This window comes from Phoca vitulina, unplaced genomic scaffold (genome assembly GCF_004348235.1).
Source record: "Phoca vitulina isolate PV1807 unplaced genomic scaffold, GSC_HSeal_1.0 scaffold20, whole genome shotgun sequence".
NCBI lineage: Eukaryota > Metazoa > Chordata > Mammalia > Carnivora > Phocidae > Phoca > Phoca vitulina.
The window spans coordinates 18,725,187-18,741,370 of record NW_022589723.1 but is presented as its reverse complement, the minus strand read 5'-3'; the positions used below and the strand labels follow the sequence as shown (position 1 = coordinate 18,741,370).

General features: G+C 34.9%; 1 protein-coding gene across 5 annotated transcripts in view; it reads left to right on the top strand.

Moving 5' to 3' along the window:
• Positions 1-16,184, top strand: part of DMXL2 (Dmx like 2) — a 147,855-nt gene that overhangs the window by 59,807 nt on the left and 71,864 nt on the right. For all 5 annotated transcript variants that reach the window (XM_032417893.1, XM_032417892.1, XM_032417895.1 and 2 more), the window contains exons 7-13: positions 4,450-4,628; positions 6,336-6,519; positions 9,265-9,439; positions 13,074-13,313; positions 13,751-14,022; positions 14,658-15,354; positions 15,704-15,825. In XM_032417893.1, the coding sequence (XP_032273784.1) occupies positions 4,450-4,628; positions 6,336-6,519; positions 9,265-9,439; positions 13,074-13,313; positions 13,751-14,022; positions 14,658-15,354; positions 15,704-15,825 (1,869 nt within the window). The remainder of the gene's footprint in view (positions 1-4,449; positions 4,629-6,335; positions 6,520-9,264; positions 9,440-13,073; positions 13,314-13,750; positions 14,023-14,657; positions 15,355-15,703; positions 15,826-16,184) is intronic.

The window sequence follows — 16,184 nt, the reverse complement described above, 5'->3', positions numbered from 1 at the left end:
TTTATTTTATTTTATTTTTGTAATTTTCTCTCTGTGTGTGTGTCTTTGTCTGGTTTTGGTGTCAGGATAATGCTGGCCTCATAGAATGAATTTGGAAGGATTTCTCCCTCTCCTATTTTTTGGAATACTTTGAGAAGTATTAAATGTTTGGTAGAATTCACCTGTGAAGCCGTCTGGCACTGGACTTTTGTGTATTGGGAGTGTTTTGATTACCAGTTCAACTTCATTACTAGTAATTGGTCTGTTCAGATTTTTCATTTCTTCATGATTCAGTCTTAGGAGGTTGATGTTTCTAGGAATTTACCTATTTTCTTCTAGGTTGTTTGATTTGTTGGCATATAGTTTTCTTTGTGGTAAACTGTAATTTTTTTTTTTGTATTACTGTGGTATTGGTTGTAATTTCTCTTTCATTTCTGATTTTATGCCCTTTGTCTTTTTTTCTTGATTAGTCTGGCTAAAGGCTTAATAAGTTTATCTTTTCAAAGAACCAGATCTTAATCTCAGTTGATCTTTTCCATTCTTTTTTAGTCTCTATTTCATTTGTTTATGCTCTGATCTTTATTATTTCCTTTCTTCTACTCATTTTGAGCTTTGTTCTTCTTTTTCTAGTTTCTTTAGTTGTAAGGTTAAGAGATTTTGATTGTTTGTTTCTTGAGGTACACTTGTATCTCTCAGACTTCCCACTTAGAACTACTTTTGTTGCATCCTGCAGATTTTGGACCGTTGTATTTCATTTTCATTTGTCTCCATGAATTTTTTTTTTATTTCCTCTTTGATTTTTCATTGACCAGTTGGTTGTTCAGTAGCCTGTTGTTTTGCCTTCATGTGTTGCCCCCCACAGGTTTTTTGTTTTTGTTTGTAATTGATTTCTAGTTCATACTGTTGTGGTCAGAAAAGATGCTTGATATGATTTCAGTCTTCTCAGATTTATTTAAAAACTTGCTTTGTGGCCTAACATGATCTATCCTAGAGAATATTCCATGTGTACTTGAAAAGAATGTGTATTTTGCTGTTTTTGGGTGGAATGTTCTGTATATACCTGTTAAGTCCATCTGGTCTAATATGTTGTTCAAAGCCACTGTTTCCTTATTGATTTTCTTTCTGGATGACCTTTCCATTAACGCAGGTGGGGTATTTAAGTCCTCTACTATTATTGTATTACAGTCAATTCCTCCATTTATGTCTGTTAATATTTGCCTTATATATTTAGTGCCCCTATATTGGGTGCATAGATATTTACAATTGTTATATCCTCTTGTTGGACTGAAACCTTTATTACTATGTAGTGCTCTTTTTTGTCTTGTTATGGTTTTTGTTTTTAGTTTTTTTGAGAGAGAGCATATGGGAGGGGGCAGTGGAGAGGGAGAGAGAGAATCCCAGGCAGGCTCCACGCCCAGCATAGAGCCTGACATGGGACTTGATCTCACTACCCTGAGATCATGACCTGAGCTGAAACCAAGAGTCAGATGCTTAACTGACTGAGCCACCCAGGCATCACTCTAATTTTCTTCTAATTATAGCCTTTTCTTTCCACTTAAAAAGTTCCCTCAGTATTTCTTGTGAGGCTGGTTCAGTGGTGATGAACTCTTTTTTAACTTTTATTTGTCTGGGAAACTTTTACTCTCTCCTTTAATTCTGAAAAACTTTGCTTGGTAGAGTATTCTTGGTTGTAGGTTTTTTTCCTTTCAGCACTCTGAATATATCATGCCACTTTCTTCTGGCTTGCAGAATTAATGCTAAATAATCAGCTGATAACCTTATGGGGTTTTTCTTGTATGCAACTGTTTGCTGCTTTTATGATTCTCTCTTTATGTTTAATTTTTGCCATTTTAATTGTTATGTATCTTTGTGTGGACCTCCTTGGATTCATCTTGTTTGGAACTTTCTTTGTTCCCTGGGTCTGGATATCTCTTTTCTTTTCCCAGGTCAGGGAGGTTTTCAGCTATTATTTCTTCAAAGTCATTTCTTTCCAGTCAAGTCTCTGCCCTTCCTACACTTTTCATTGTGACCTTCTCTACAATTAGCCGTGGAGGATCTGTTCTGCTAGTCTTCAAGTTGTTTTTAGAGTTGCCGTGCACGTAGTTGTTGCTTTGGTATGTCTGTCAGAGGAGGTGAGCTCAGGACACCATCTTTCCTACCTTCCATAGCTTTTTAGTAAGTTTTCAAATCAGGTGGTGTGAATCCTCTAACTTTGTTTTTTCTTTAAAAATATTTTTGGTGGGGGTGTCTGGGTGGCTCAGTCAGTTGAGTGTCCGACTCTTGATTTTTTGGCTCAGGTCATGATCTCAGAGTCATGGGATCGAGGCCCCTGTTGGGCTCCCTGCCCAGCATGGAGTCTGCTTGTCCCTCTCCTTCTGCTCCTCCTTCCGTTCACTCATGCTCTCTCTCTCAAATAAATAAATAAATAAAATCTTTAAAATATATATTTTTGGTGGTATAGTTTCTTTGATGTCATACAAATTTTAGAATAAGGCAGTCAGTTTCTACCAAAAAGCTTGCTATGATTTTGGCTGTGTTCACATTAAATCTTTATAGATCAGTTTGGGAAGAATTGGATCAGTAACATTTGTATTTCAGATCCCCGAAGATGGTATGTTTCTCTTTTTATTTAGGTTTTCTTTCTCTTAGCAGTGTTTTGTAGTTTTTAGCGTACATGTTTTATAGCTAATTTGTTGTCTTCCTAATGTAAAAGGCATCTAAACAAATTGCATTTCCAATTCTAACATGTAGAAAGAGAATTGCTGTTTGGGTTTTGATCTTTAGCCTTAATGATCTTGATATCAGGTGTAAGTCTTTTTTTTTTTTTTTTTTTTTGTAGATTCCTTAGGATTTTGTGAATAAAGACAGTTTTACTTCTTTTTTTCTAATTTGGAAATTTTCTAGCTATCTTATGGTAATGATTTCTAATTAACTTTTATGTGGTTTTAGTTTTAGGCAGTAACAGATGAAAATGGGACTGCTCCATTTGAGTGAGGGGTTGCTGGTGGGATGGAAGAATGGGACTAGAATGCCACCTGTTCATGGAGGCACTCTGCCTTTTCTTTATGAATGCTGAGGGGGCTCTGAGGTGCCTCTATGGTTTTATGGTATGTGGCCTGAAACCACTGCTGTAGGTTGTGCAGTAAATTTCGTTGGGTGAAAATGATGCTAAGTTGAAGAAGGTACTTGGAGGAAAGCAACTAGTATATTGTTAAGTGGTTGTGTCACACTAAGCACTTAAAGAAAATTGCTGTATTGTTCAAATATCCAAATAAATGAGACCTTAGTGGAAACATACATTATGCAGTATAAATTTAAAATAAGTACTAAGATGGTATAAAAAACAGAAACGTTTGTCTAGTCTAGATGATAGTATTTGGACCTACACGCACTTTCCAGGAATACATTATTTCATAGTGTATACATGTATACATGTATAGGAATACATTGTTTCATAGAGTGAGATTTTTGCATGAATGATACCATTTTATTATTTCCCTCAAGACTCTATTCATATTGAGGATAAAGCACTATAAAGTAGATGCTTTCTGTTAAATAAGATAAAATTATTGTGGCCTTTATTTTTTTTTTTAAAGATTTTATTTGTCAGAGAGAGAGAACATGAGCGGGGATGGGGCAGAGGGAGGGGGAGAAGCAGACTCCCCACTGAGCAAGGACCCTGAAGTGGGGCTCGATCCCGGGACCCTGGGATCATGACCTGAGCCAAAGGCAGATGCTTAACCGCCTGAGCTACCCAGGCATCCCTATTTTGGCCTTTAACAAAATTCTTGGAACTAAGTAAAATGATAAAGTCAGCACCGGTTGTTATACTTGTAAGTATCTTATTTAAGTGGGCTTAGAGGTGATTCTTGACAACTACCTAAGTGCCTTCACTTCATTTAGAGTAGGGATCAGAAAACTATGGTTTTTACATTCTTAAAGTTGTAAGAAGAAAAAAAAAAAACAGAATTTGTGTCAGAGACTATGCGGTCCCCAAAGCCTGCCATACTGTCTGGCCTTTCAGAGGGAAGGTTTGCTGATTCCTGCCGTAGAATCTAAGAAGCAGTTCATATTTAAAAAGGATTGGCTTCACCCTTACAGATGTCTTCAAAAAAGGAGAGAATGTTAACAGTGACTAATAACATGGCATCTTTCTTATTTTACCCAAGGGCATCTGGTTTCAGAATCTTCTCTACAGTGACCCCTACATGTTTACATGAGGGAATTTGACTTCAGTCTCTATTTGAAAAACACCATTATGCAGAGGAGATTGATAATGAGAGAACTGCCCATTTATTTTTCAAGAGTAGTATTCTTTAGGGTAATAAATATTTTACACGAGTTTGTGCTATATAAAGTTCACATGTTAGTTTTTACAGATAGCTTAATTTTTAAAGGTTCTCTAAATCACTTACATTTTGAATTGTGTATGTTCAGATTAATTTTATATTGACCTCTATATTTTTGCAGGATGATTGTCTTTTGAAAGTATGGTATCCTATGACTGGCTGGAAATCCTCAATTATACCTCAGGATCATCATGAAGTGAAAAGGAGACAGGTGTCTACCCAATTTTCCTTTGTTTATTTGGCACATCCCCGAGCTGTGGCAGGTTTCTCATGGCGTAAAACTAGCAAGTATATGCCCAGGTGAGACAAATGTGGCCTGTAACTTTGGTGTGTTTAACTTATATATTTGTAAAAATAATGAAAGCAAAGGTCTTTGTAGTGCCGTTGACTTGGTGGAAATGAAGAGCATGGGCTCTGGGTGTTAACTGCCTGAATTCAAACCCTGTTGTTGTTACTAGCTTTCTGAGCTTTTGCCTAAATTTCTTAAGCTCTCTATGCCTCAGTTTTCCTCTCTTAGGTAATAGTACCTGTCTCGGAGAGTTGTAGTGAGACTCACTATGCTAGTGCACGTAAATATTTACTGCAGGCCTTTACACGTAGCGTGGGCTTAGGCTGTGTTAGCTGATATTGTTAGTGGTAGCAGCAGGAGTAAAAGATTCCAGGAAGGAAGTGTTCGCCAGTGACAGGAAAGCATACGTTGAAGGAAAATAAAACATAGGAAGAAACTATCATTGATACCCATGGTGGGAAAGCATATCATACACAGTAATAAAGTGGCCAGGTTTTTCTTAGGGCCATCAACAGAACTTTCTCAAAGAATTTATGGTTACAAGTTTTTTCCTCATTGTTCAGCTTCTCCTAAAAGTATTTAGAAGATTAAACAAACTACAGAACAGCTCATACAAATGATTCCTAGATCATATATATAGTTATAAAAAAGCTTGCTTAGAAATCTCTATTTTTGAGAGGTTATTTCATGTGTGAACTGTTTACACCTGATAGGAAATACAGCACACGTTACAGAGGTGCTCAGTAAATGGGAAATTCATTCATTTTTGGAATCTGAATAAAGAGTTTATTCTGCTTAAATTATTTGCATCTACTGAAAACATTTGCAAAATACTTTACCTTTGACCAAGTTGGATTCCACGTAAGTGTTTTTTTTAAAGGGAGCATGATTTTTTGTTCTTTTATAATGAGCAGTTAATGCACTTCAGCTGCTTGATGCTGTAACATTTTTGCTTATTTTAACTTAATGGAAGTTGAGTTACAGTTTGAAATTCTCCTTGCAGTTTTATTTTGAAGACACTCATTTGTTTACCTGTTTATAATCTTTTGATTATAAGAAGGATGATACAGGATGACACAAGTAGAGCCATAAGCCATGCAGTTTAATTACATTTAATGAACTTTTATTATGGTCATTCTGTACTTGCAATGATTAGGTTTTCTTTTGCTCTTTAGTTTGTTTAGAAGATACTAATACTCCCGCAGAGCCTAGTTTTCAAGCAGCACGTGTATAATCCGGTATAAGTTTCTGTCTCCTTTGTCAAGATCATTTCCTAGTTTTTATGATGTTCACGTTCACAGTGATACTGTGTATGATTTCAAGCTCTTTGATTGACCTCTCTTTGTCCATACACTGTAATTTCTAAGCAGTTGGAAGCATACTATACGGTCATTTAACTGAGCTGTTCAAGGCATGATTTTAATGAATCAAAGTGTCAGGGAAAGCTAGGTTGCTTCTATTTTATGGTAACTGATTGCAGCCCTTTATTCAGCCTGCCACCTTGCAAGTATGAGCAGGTAATAAATGGGATTTGGTGAGAGTGTGAAATAGCCTGTATAAATGTCTTACCATTATTGGAAAAATAGCTACTCTTGGTCATACTGTTAGTTGTGCACTAATGCTATTTTTATACGTGAAGAACCAAATATTAATAGCCTTTAATTAATCAGTGGCACTGACATTCATAGTCACTTTTGTTTACTTCTCTTTGTCATTAGAGGTTCTGTCTGTAATGTGTTATTAACGTCATGCCATGATGGCGTCTGCCGACTCTGGGCAGAAACTGTATTACCAGAAGATTGTCTTTTGGGTGAGCAGATCTGTGAGACTACCACTTCTAGTGTTGCCAGCAACCTCACTCAGGCTGGAAGACACAAAGACAGAATACAGCATGCTCTTGAGGTACTATATTATTTAAAATGGTAAATACATTTTGAAGATATGTGAGTTTGGTGGGAATTTATAAGCTAAGATGCAGATAGTGCACCTGGTATATGTAATGATGAAATTAATAGCAAGTAATTCTCACTAATTTGTTTTATGCTTGTAAGACGGCTCATTTTATGCCATGTAGAAGCCAAATACAGTAGTTATGATCTCAGACATGTAGTCTAGGTAAGTAGTATAATTTTAATTTTTTCATTTTGTATGTCAAATATGAAAACCTACAGGAATAAGCAGTTTTGATTAGAAAAACACATAAAGGACCCTGAAACTAGTTGTAATTAAAAATGTTTTGCTTTTGTTTCATGAGGATTAAATCTTACTTGTGTGTTCTAATTAAAAATGACTATTTTGATTCTTAAGAATAAAGATATTAAGATACTAGACACAAGTCAACTTTTATATAATTGCTTTATAATTTCCATAGTTTAATATTTCAAAGGCAAACTAATTTTTCCATTTTTTAAATGCAATATATATTAAATAAAAGTGCTTCCTATGAAATTAGATTATTTATACTATAAACTATTGTGTCCATTATAGGAATAAAACGAGATAAACACATTTTTGAAAATTACCAAAGCAAACCTAGATTGCTAATTTTCTTAATTTTTCATTTGACTTCTTACTACACAAAGAATATGTGCTTATTCTAAAATTAGATTAGAAAAATATGGAATTTATCATCCAACTCTTCCAGTTATGTGTGTATGTGTATTTTTTCTTTATGTACAAGATTGAGATACTATGCAGTAATGTTTTGTAATTTGCTTTTTATACTTAATGTGTTATAAACATCTCTCTATATTACTAATTATGTTTTTACATTATACTTTTACATTAACAGTTTTATGGATGCATAGCCAAAATGTTTTGCTGTTTCAGCAAGCAGAAATATTTTTTGGGTTTGGTAGGCTGAAGATGTGCTCCTTAAAAGTTTTTTTTTTTGTTTTAAAGATTTTATTTATTTATTTGACAGAGAGAGACACAGTGGAAGAGGGAACACAAGCAGGGGGAGTGGGAGAGGGAGAAGCAGGCTTCCCGTGGAGCAGGGAGCCCGATGTGGGGCACCATCCCAGAACCCTGGGATCATGACCCAAGCCAAAGGCAGACGCCTAACGCCTGAGCCACCCAGGTGCCCCTCCTTAAAAGTTTTATATAACGTAGGCTTACTCTGATACTATCTGTGATTGGGCACTGTTTATACATTCCGCCCCCCCTCCAAAATTTAAAGTATAAATGAAATTAGAAGCAGAGGTCAGAACAGTTAAAGTTATATCTTGTTTTAGTATTTGTTGAAATTTAGTGAGACAAAGTACTTAATTTACTACATGTTTACAGTCATTTTTAAATACTTGTGTGACATTTTATCTTCAAATTACATATGAGCTTTTGGAGACTAAGTACTCTGAGACATCTTTGTATCCTCCGTGGTACCTAATATATTGCTTTTCAGGCGTTAAATTGAATTACTAGTTGCTACATAAAATAAAAGCAAAAGTTATAAGTAAACATATATAATCAGTGATTTGACAAATTTTTGCTATCTTTTAGTAATTATTAATTAATAATGTTAAAATTGTTTTTAATGGAAAAAACCTAATTGATTTATAAGCTGCCTAGCTTTTTGACATCCTTTTGTCTGAAACTTCTAACTGTAAGGTCTATATAATTCTTTATATACTTATACATTTTGTTCCTAGGAGAAAATAATCAGCCAGTATTACACCAGCTTTGCCAATATAATTTAAAATAATGATAGATGTCAAAGATTGAATGAAAATAATTTTATAGGCATTGTGGTGCAGGAGGTCTCTAATATATCCATCTTTACCCTATTATCAAAGGAATAAGCAACTCTGTAGCAGGGAGACCAGAGGTAGAGGACATGCCAAAGACCTGATACTGTTTTCCATATGAAAAGGGGTAAGGGCTGTGGAAATTGAAAGGAAGGACCAGATGTATTACCTTAATGCAGAAAGAACTGAGAGGATGCCACATTTTATTTAGCTGACTGTGAGGAACAAAGGAATAGAATGGGAAGTTATTGTAAAGTATGATATTGGGGGTGGGTTAAGTGACAGAATAAGGAAGTCCTGTGAGTTGGGGTTATGGTGTGAGATCTTTTTAAAATAGTTCAGATCATTGGGTATGCTAGTGGAGAATTTTTATCCTATAGACATACCTCAATTTAAACAAATCCCTTACGTCAGCACTTTCATGGCTCCTCTCACCTATGTAGATTCTCCTTATTCTGTATTTTTGTACTCTGTTTGTCTTCTTTATAATAGAGATCATATAGTATTTAGCTGTAACTGTTTAGTTGTAAGTGAGAATTTTGGGGAGAATACTCTTCTTCCTGGTAGGAAGATTCAGGAATTTTTTTTTACTGTTATGACTAGTAAATTTCATCTCATTAGTGGGCTATCTTGAAAAACCTAGACTTTGGACTCCTAATCTTAATAGAAGTTTCTATAGATAATGAGGTGTTTTTGAGCAACTACTTCTGCCTTGAACTATAAAATTTGCGGAAACTGTGGAGACTATAGTCAGAATTGTTCAGTTGAAGTTAAGGAAGTTCCCTTTAAAATGTTCAGATTTTGCAGAGAGGAAAATTATAAAATGCTTAATAATCAAAAGTACTTGGATCAGCATTTATTAGACTTTCCAGAGTTGGATTTAGCAATTATTTTTCTATTTTAGACAATACACCATTTGAAAAATTTAAGAAAAGGACAGAGGAGGTCTTCTGTTCTTGTAACTCACACCGAATTAATGCCTGACCAGATGGCAACGCATGAAGTTCAGAGACACATTTCCCACCATGCAAATGCACTGTGTCATTTCCACATTGCAGCAAGCATCAATCCTGCTACAGGTAAAGGATAGTAAAGTTTTAGTTCCTATAAATATTCTGAAATAAGATAAATAAATAGAAAAGTGGGACTACTTACAGAATCTGTTTTTCATTTTTTATTAATATTCCATGTTTCCTTTAAAAATACTTCTTAATTCAAATAGGAATATAATATAAAGTACCATTTCTTAAATTGAGACTATGTGATTCTCAGGAAACAATTGCAAATAAGTATTTCTGAGCACCTCTGTTTGTCTAGTATATAGCAAGGTTCTAAGTAAATTAGAGCTTTAGTTGAACTTCAAATAGAATGTAATTAGTGATAGTATGCAGTAAATTCAAAACATATTAGAAAGGTTGGCTTTTTAACTGTATAGACTATGCTAATCAAATGGAATAGGATCATAGGATTGTCCCCTGCAGATAGGTATTCTGTCACATATTTGAGTCCTAAGTATTGGATATGTTCTTGTAGCCGTTCAGCCTTGTCTTTCAGCATCTTTATTAAATAACCTTCACCTTTTAACCAATTTTATCCGTTTTTACTAACTTACTACATACTATTTTAAAAATCATTTCATAAAAATATTTAACATCATGTATTTATAGGTACTGTATGTAAATATAACATATAATTTGACCAAATTGATTGCTAAATGCAAATAATTTTGTATTGTAGGACTCCTCTTCAACTTTTTTTCAGGATACTTTTTGAATCTACATTAAAGTTGAAAGCATAGATCAACGAATACCCATATTACCTTTACCCAAATTCACCACCAGTTGTTAATATCTTGTCCTGCATGCTTTTATTCTCCCCTTCTGCCCATGTATGTATGTCTTTGATTACTCTTAACCTTATTTTTGGCTGAGCCATTTGAAAGTAAAGTTGTCACCAGCATTATCTTTCATCTCCTAAATATTTTATGACATTATCTAAATATTTTAAGTGTGTTTTCTAATAAAAAAGGGGGTTTCCTCCATTACCACAATACTGTTATTGTATGTAAGGAATATGGATAAGATTATATTTAATACATAGTTGGTATTAAAATACAGATTCTTTCTTTTATGCATTTGATCATCATTTCTTTTATTTTTTATTTCTTTTTTATTTTATTATGTTATGTTAGTCACCATACAATACATCATTAGTTTTTGATGTGGTGATCCAGGATCCATTGTTTTAGATTGTCATTTCTTTTAAACTCATAATCTACAATAGTTCCTCTCAGTTGTCAAAAAAAGTATCTCACACAATTCACAGCGCTCACCATAGCACAAACCCTCCCCAATGTCTATCACCCAGCCACCCCATCCCTCCCACCCCCCCACCACTCCAGCAACCCTCAGTTTGTTTCCTGAGTTTAAGAATTCCTCATATCAGTGAGATCATATGATACATGTCTTTCTCTGATTGACTTATTTCGCTCAGTATAATACCTTCCAGTTCCATCCATGTCGTTGCAAATGGCAAGATTTCATTCCTTTTGATGGCTGCATAATATTCCATTGTGTATATATATACCACATCTTCTTTATCCATTCATCTGTCAGTGGACATCTAGGCTCCTTCCATAGTTTGGCTATTGTGGACATTGCTGCTATAAACATCGGGGTGCTGCACGTACCCCTTCGGATCCCTACATTTGTATCTTTGGGGTAAATACCCAGTAGTGCAATTGCTGAGTCGTAGGGTAGCTCTATTTTCAACTTTTTGAGGAACCTCCATACTGTTTTCCAGAGTGGCTGCACCAGCTTGCATTCCCACCAACAGTGTAGGAGGGTTCCCCTTTCTCCGCATCCCCGCCAACGTCTGTCGTTTCCTGACTTGTTAATTTTAGCCACTCTGACTGGTGTGAGGTGATATCTCATTGAAGTTTTGACTGTTGAATCACAGACCTGTACCTCTGAAACAAATAATACATTATATGTTAAAAAAAAAAAAAAAGATAGTAGGAAGGGAAAAATGAAGGGGGGGAAATTGGAGGGGGAGATGAACCATGAGAGACTGTGGACTCTGAGAAACAAACTGAGGGTTCTAGAGGGGAGGGGGGTGGAGGATGGGTTAGCTTGGTGATGGGTATTAAAGAGGGCACGTACTGAATGGAGCACTGGGTGTTATATGCAAACAATGAATCATGGAACACTACATTAAAAACTAATGATGTAATGTATGGTGATTAACATAACATAATAAAAAGTCAGTTTCAAAGAACTCTCAGTTATCTTTTAGAGCATCTTGCATTCTGAATATTTGTTCATGGTAAGGTTTTTTTTTTTTTTAAGATTTTTTTAAATTTATTTATTCATTTGAGACACAGAGATACAGAGAGAGAGAGAGAGCATGAACAGGGGGAGAGGCAGAGGGAGAGGGAGAAGCAGGCTCCCCGCCCAGCCAGGAGCCAGATGTGGGGCTCAATCTCAGGACCCTGGGATCATGACCTGAGCTGAAGGCAGATGCTTAACCATCTGAGCCACCCAGGTGCCCCTGTTCATGATAAGGTTTAGGTGAAACATTTTTAGCAAGAATAGGGGATGTATTGTTTTATAGTATTCCTAATTTACAAATCCTATTTTATATGATTTGTTTCATTTTTATTCAAAAACCAAGACTGTCATCCAGGAATTAGAAAAAAAGAATAACTTGGAACTTTATTTAACACTGATATATATTAATAGAACACCACCAGAATATCCTGTGCATTTTATCTTTAGACTTTCATATCTTTTTGCAGAGAACAATGGTTTTTTGTTTTGTTTTCATTTTTGCTTTCTGTTGAATGGATTATTTGTAATATAAATTGGGATTAAGGAGATTAATTTTTTTAGCTTTACTATTTTACACGAACTAATCTGTATTGTGAATTTCAGTTACCCCAAACGGAGGAAGCCTGTTAATACACTTAGAAGTTTGCTTGTCTTCCCATGTTCTTCTTTGGCATTATTTTCTCCCAGCTTTTTAGTTTCAAACATTTAGAAAGGTTGGAACAATACTACAGTGAACACTCATGTCTTTTACTTTGAACAACTGCTAACATTTTGTCACAGTTGCTTTATTCTCTCTGTATATACCTCTGTATGTGTGTGTGGGGGGGTGGGCATGTGTGAGTGAAATTCTTTCTTAATCTTTTGAAGTAAGTTACATATGTCATGGCACATCACACTTACATCAGAAAGTATCTGCTAAGAATAAGGAAATTCTCTCACATGATCACAATATCATTATTATACCTAAGAAAATTAGAAGTGATTCCATAATCTCTAATATCCAGTTCATATTTGAACTTACATTTCTCCAATTACCTTAGATGTCTTTTATAACTGCTTTTCTGTTTTATTTTTCTGTTCCTCCACCCCCAAACCAGGATTTAATACAGGTTCATGCATTTGGTATATTTGGTTTTTTAAATTAGTAATTTAATTCCATTAGTAATTTAAGTCTGTGCCATTAATTCTTAATATTTACTTTTCCATTAAATTCAATTAAAGTTTGTACAAATCCTGCTAGAGTTATGTTGACCTTTTCTGTGTAAGTATAGAGTTAGTCTTTATAAAGCACTTGGTAATCCTTTTAAAGACATGAAAAATTAAAAAAAAATAAAAATAAAGACATGAAAAATTCATATTGAAATTTTACCTTTTTTCCCCACAGATATTCCAAATGTCTTGGTTGGCACTGTATTTAACATTGATGATGGAAATGGGGGCTTTGTGGTTCACTGGTTAAACAACAAAGAGTTTCATTTTACTTCATCTACTGAAATATTTATGCAGCAATTACGAAAACTTTCTGAGAAGCAGATAGATCATGAAAGTGACGAAGGAGATAGAGAAGATGAGGAACATTCACAGGAGGAAAAAGAGAGGGGTTTGCATATGAAACTAGACCATGGTTAGTATTCATGTTCAGATTTTTCTTTTTGGCAAGTCAGCAGCTTTTTGTGATGCCACTTTTAGTTTATAATCCTTCCTTCCTGCTCTTCTTCTTACTTTTCCAGTCATTTACTGACTATCTGCTATGGACCATCTACCATCTAGCTCTGTATGCTTTGTTATACATATTGCTTTGAGTAATATATTACTTTGGAAGCCATGTCCTTTTTTGGGGAGCAAATTTTGCTAATGATAATGATAACGTGAATGAAATTCTGATTTCTTTAAAATTAAGAAATAATAGTAATTTTCAGTTCAGACCAGAAAATGATTTTCTTCTTTGTTTTTTCTCCTTCCCTCCCTCCCCCTGGCCATAAATTGGAAAAGGGATTTATAATTTCTTAAGATAGTATTCTATTGATAGTTCAGTACTGATAAATTTATTTTCTGATTCAGAGTTATCCCTGGATAGAGAATCTGAGGCAGGTACAGGATCATCGGAACATGAAGATGGAGAAAGAGAGGGAAGTCCCAGAACCTTTTCACGACCTAGTATACCAATGCCACTGCCCACAGTCCTGCTTGATCGGAAGATTGAAATGCTGCTAACCGAATGGAATAAGAATCCTGACATGCTTTTTACTATTCACCCTGTAGATGGTACCTTTCTAGTATGGCATGTAAAGTATTTGGATGAATATAATCCTGGAATATTTAGACAAGTCCAGGTATATTTTACTGATGAAGCAATTATTACATTTCTTAAAAAAGAAAAGATGCTATTCAGATTTACCATGTTTTCAGAAATACTCATAAGAGTTTGTTTTTGAGAAGCAACTGAGAAGAGAATACTTATTCTTGTTACCAAAGGGGGACCAATGACCACAAATTTTATAAATCTGGTTAATTCAAAGTAAAATGAATTTGGCTTTGAAATGTGGTACTGAATATTTGAATACATGTGCGTTGGCTTTTTTCCTGGGAATTCACAATATTTTGAATAAACTTAAGGAAACTACCCTAAAAATGTGACTCAGAGTGCCCCCCCCAGTTTTATTAAGTAAATCTAGCTACCTTTATTTATTATCATTCTGAACTTCATTTCTATTTATATTTGTGGTGTGGTCATTTAGCTGTACAAGTAAGGCACTTGAAACTTTTCTTTGATATTCAGGCTGCTCTCAGGCCACAAATAGAGATACGATATTACATAAATAGAGGAAAGGAATTAGACCGAAAAGAGGTTGAAAATGATAGTTTTCCTGGGAAACTGAGATTTGACATTTTGAAAATGGAAGTGTTTTTGGAAGACTTTTTGAGAGGAGGAAAACTACTTACATTGAATTCATACCGTGTTTTTCAGGTTTCTTTTTCTTCTCGGATTCCTGTTGCATTTCCATCTGGTGATGCAAGCTCTCTTAGTAAAAATATCATGATGTATGCCTGCATCAGTGCTACGAAAGATTCTCCCCACACTCGGTTCCACCAAGAGATGGTGGCTGTAGGCAGTCCTCACGGATCACAGCTGTACTCCAGATCACACACTACAAACGTGAACATTTTAGCTCCTACAGTAATGATGGTCTCCAAACACATAGATGGCTCTTTAAATCAGTGGGCAGTCACTTTTGCAGATAAGTCTGCCTTTACGACTGTTCTGACTGTATCTCACAAATTTAGATACTGTGGTCATCGATTTCACCTCAATGACCTGGCATGTCATTCAGTTTTACCATTGTTACTAACATCCTCTCATCACAACGCTCTGTTGACTCCTGAATTAGACTGTCAGTGGGACTCAGACAATAAAGTAAGTAGATTGATGGATCCTGTAAGACATATAAAAGGTTCCTCGAAACAGCCTCTTAGAAATGCAGCAACACGTACATTTCATGACCCGAATGCAATATATAGTGAACTTATTCTGTGGCGTGTAGACCCAATAGGACCTCTGTCCTACACTGGAGGAGTATCTGAATTGGCTCGAATTAATTCTTTACATACGTCAGCCTTCTCTAATGTTGCTTGGCTTCCGACTCTTATTCCCAGCTATTGTCTTGGTAAGTGTTCATTTTAATTCTGAAATTAATAAAAGCTTTTAAACTGTTTTTTAATACACAAAATGGTTTATATTTGTCATTATTAGGATTTTTAGTAAGTATTGAGAATGTAGACATCAGACATACGTTTAGAATTTTCAGAAGTTTGTTTTTAATTTTTTTCCCCTCTCGTAACGTATTTTCTATTGAATTCTTTTGTTAATAATTTTATATCCATTAATTTTATCTGTTTAATTATGATTCTGGACCATGGTTGTACCTAAAAAGAAAAGTGTGAATAGGTTTCTCATACTTCAGCCCAAAATTAAAATAAACTACATATTATAATGCAAAGCCTTTACTCTTTCAGGTACATACTGCAATTCTGCAAGTGCTTGCTTTGTTGCTTCTGACGGCAAAAATTTGAGACTCTATCAAGCTGTGGTGGATGCAAGGAAATTATTGGATGAATTATCTGATCCTGAATCTTCGGTGAGTATTTCCTAATCTTTATTAAAATATCTAATCTGATAAGGAATTCTCCTTTTACTTTGGGACTTTTAGTTGGTGTTTAGGGAGTGAGCACATGTTCTGGGCTTTATATGACAAATTTACTGTTTCTTAATTTGTGTTTCAAGGTACATGAATCAATATCACACATCAATACCTTTTACATTTAAAGAAATAAATATGACTTTTTCCCTAAAATACCCTCATTTCTGCTTGACATTTTTCACTCTCTAGTTTGGTTCTGTTAATCTTTCTTTGCTCTAAGGCAGCTTTACCAAGCTCTTTGTTTAGGTTGAAAATTTGAGCTTTTCTGAGCTTCACTGACCATTAAAAAAAAAATC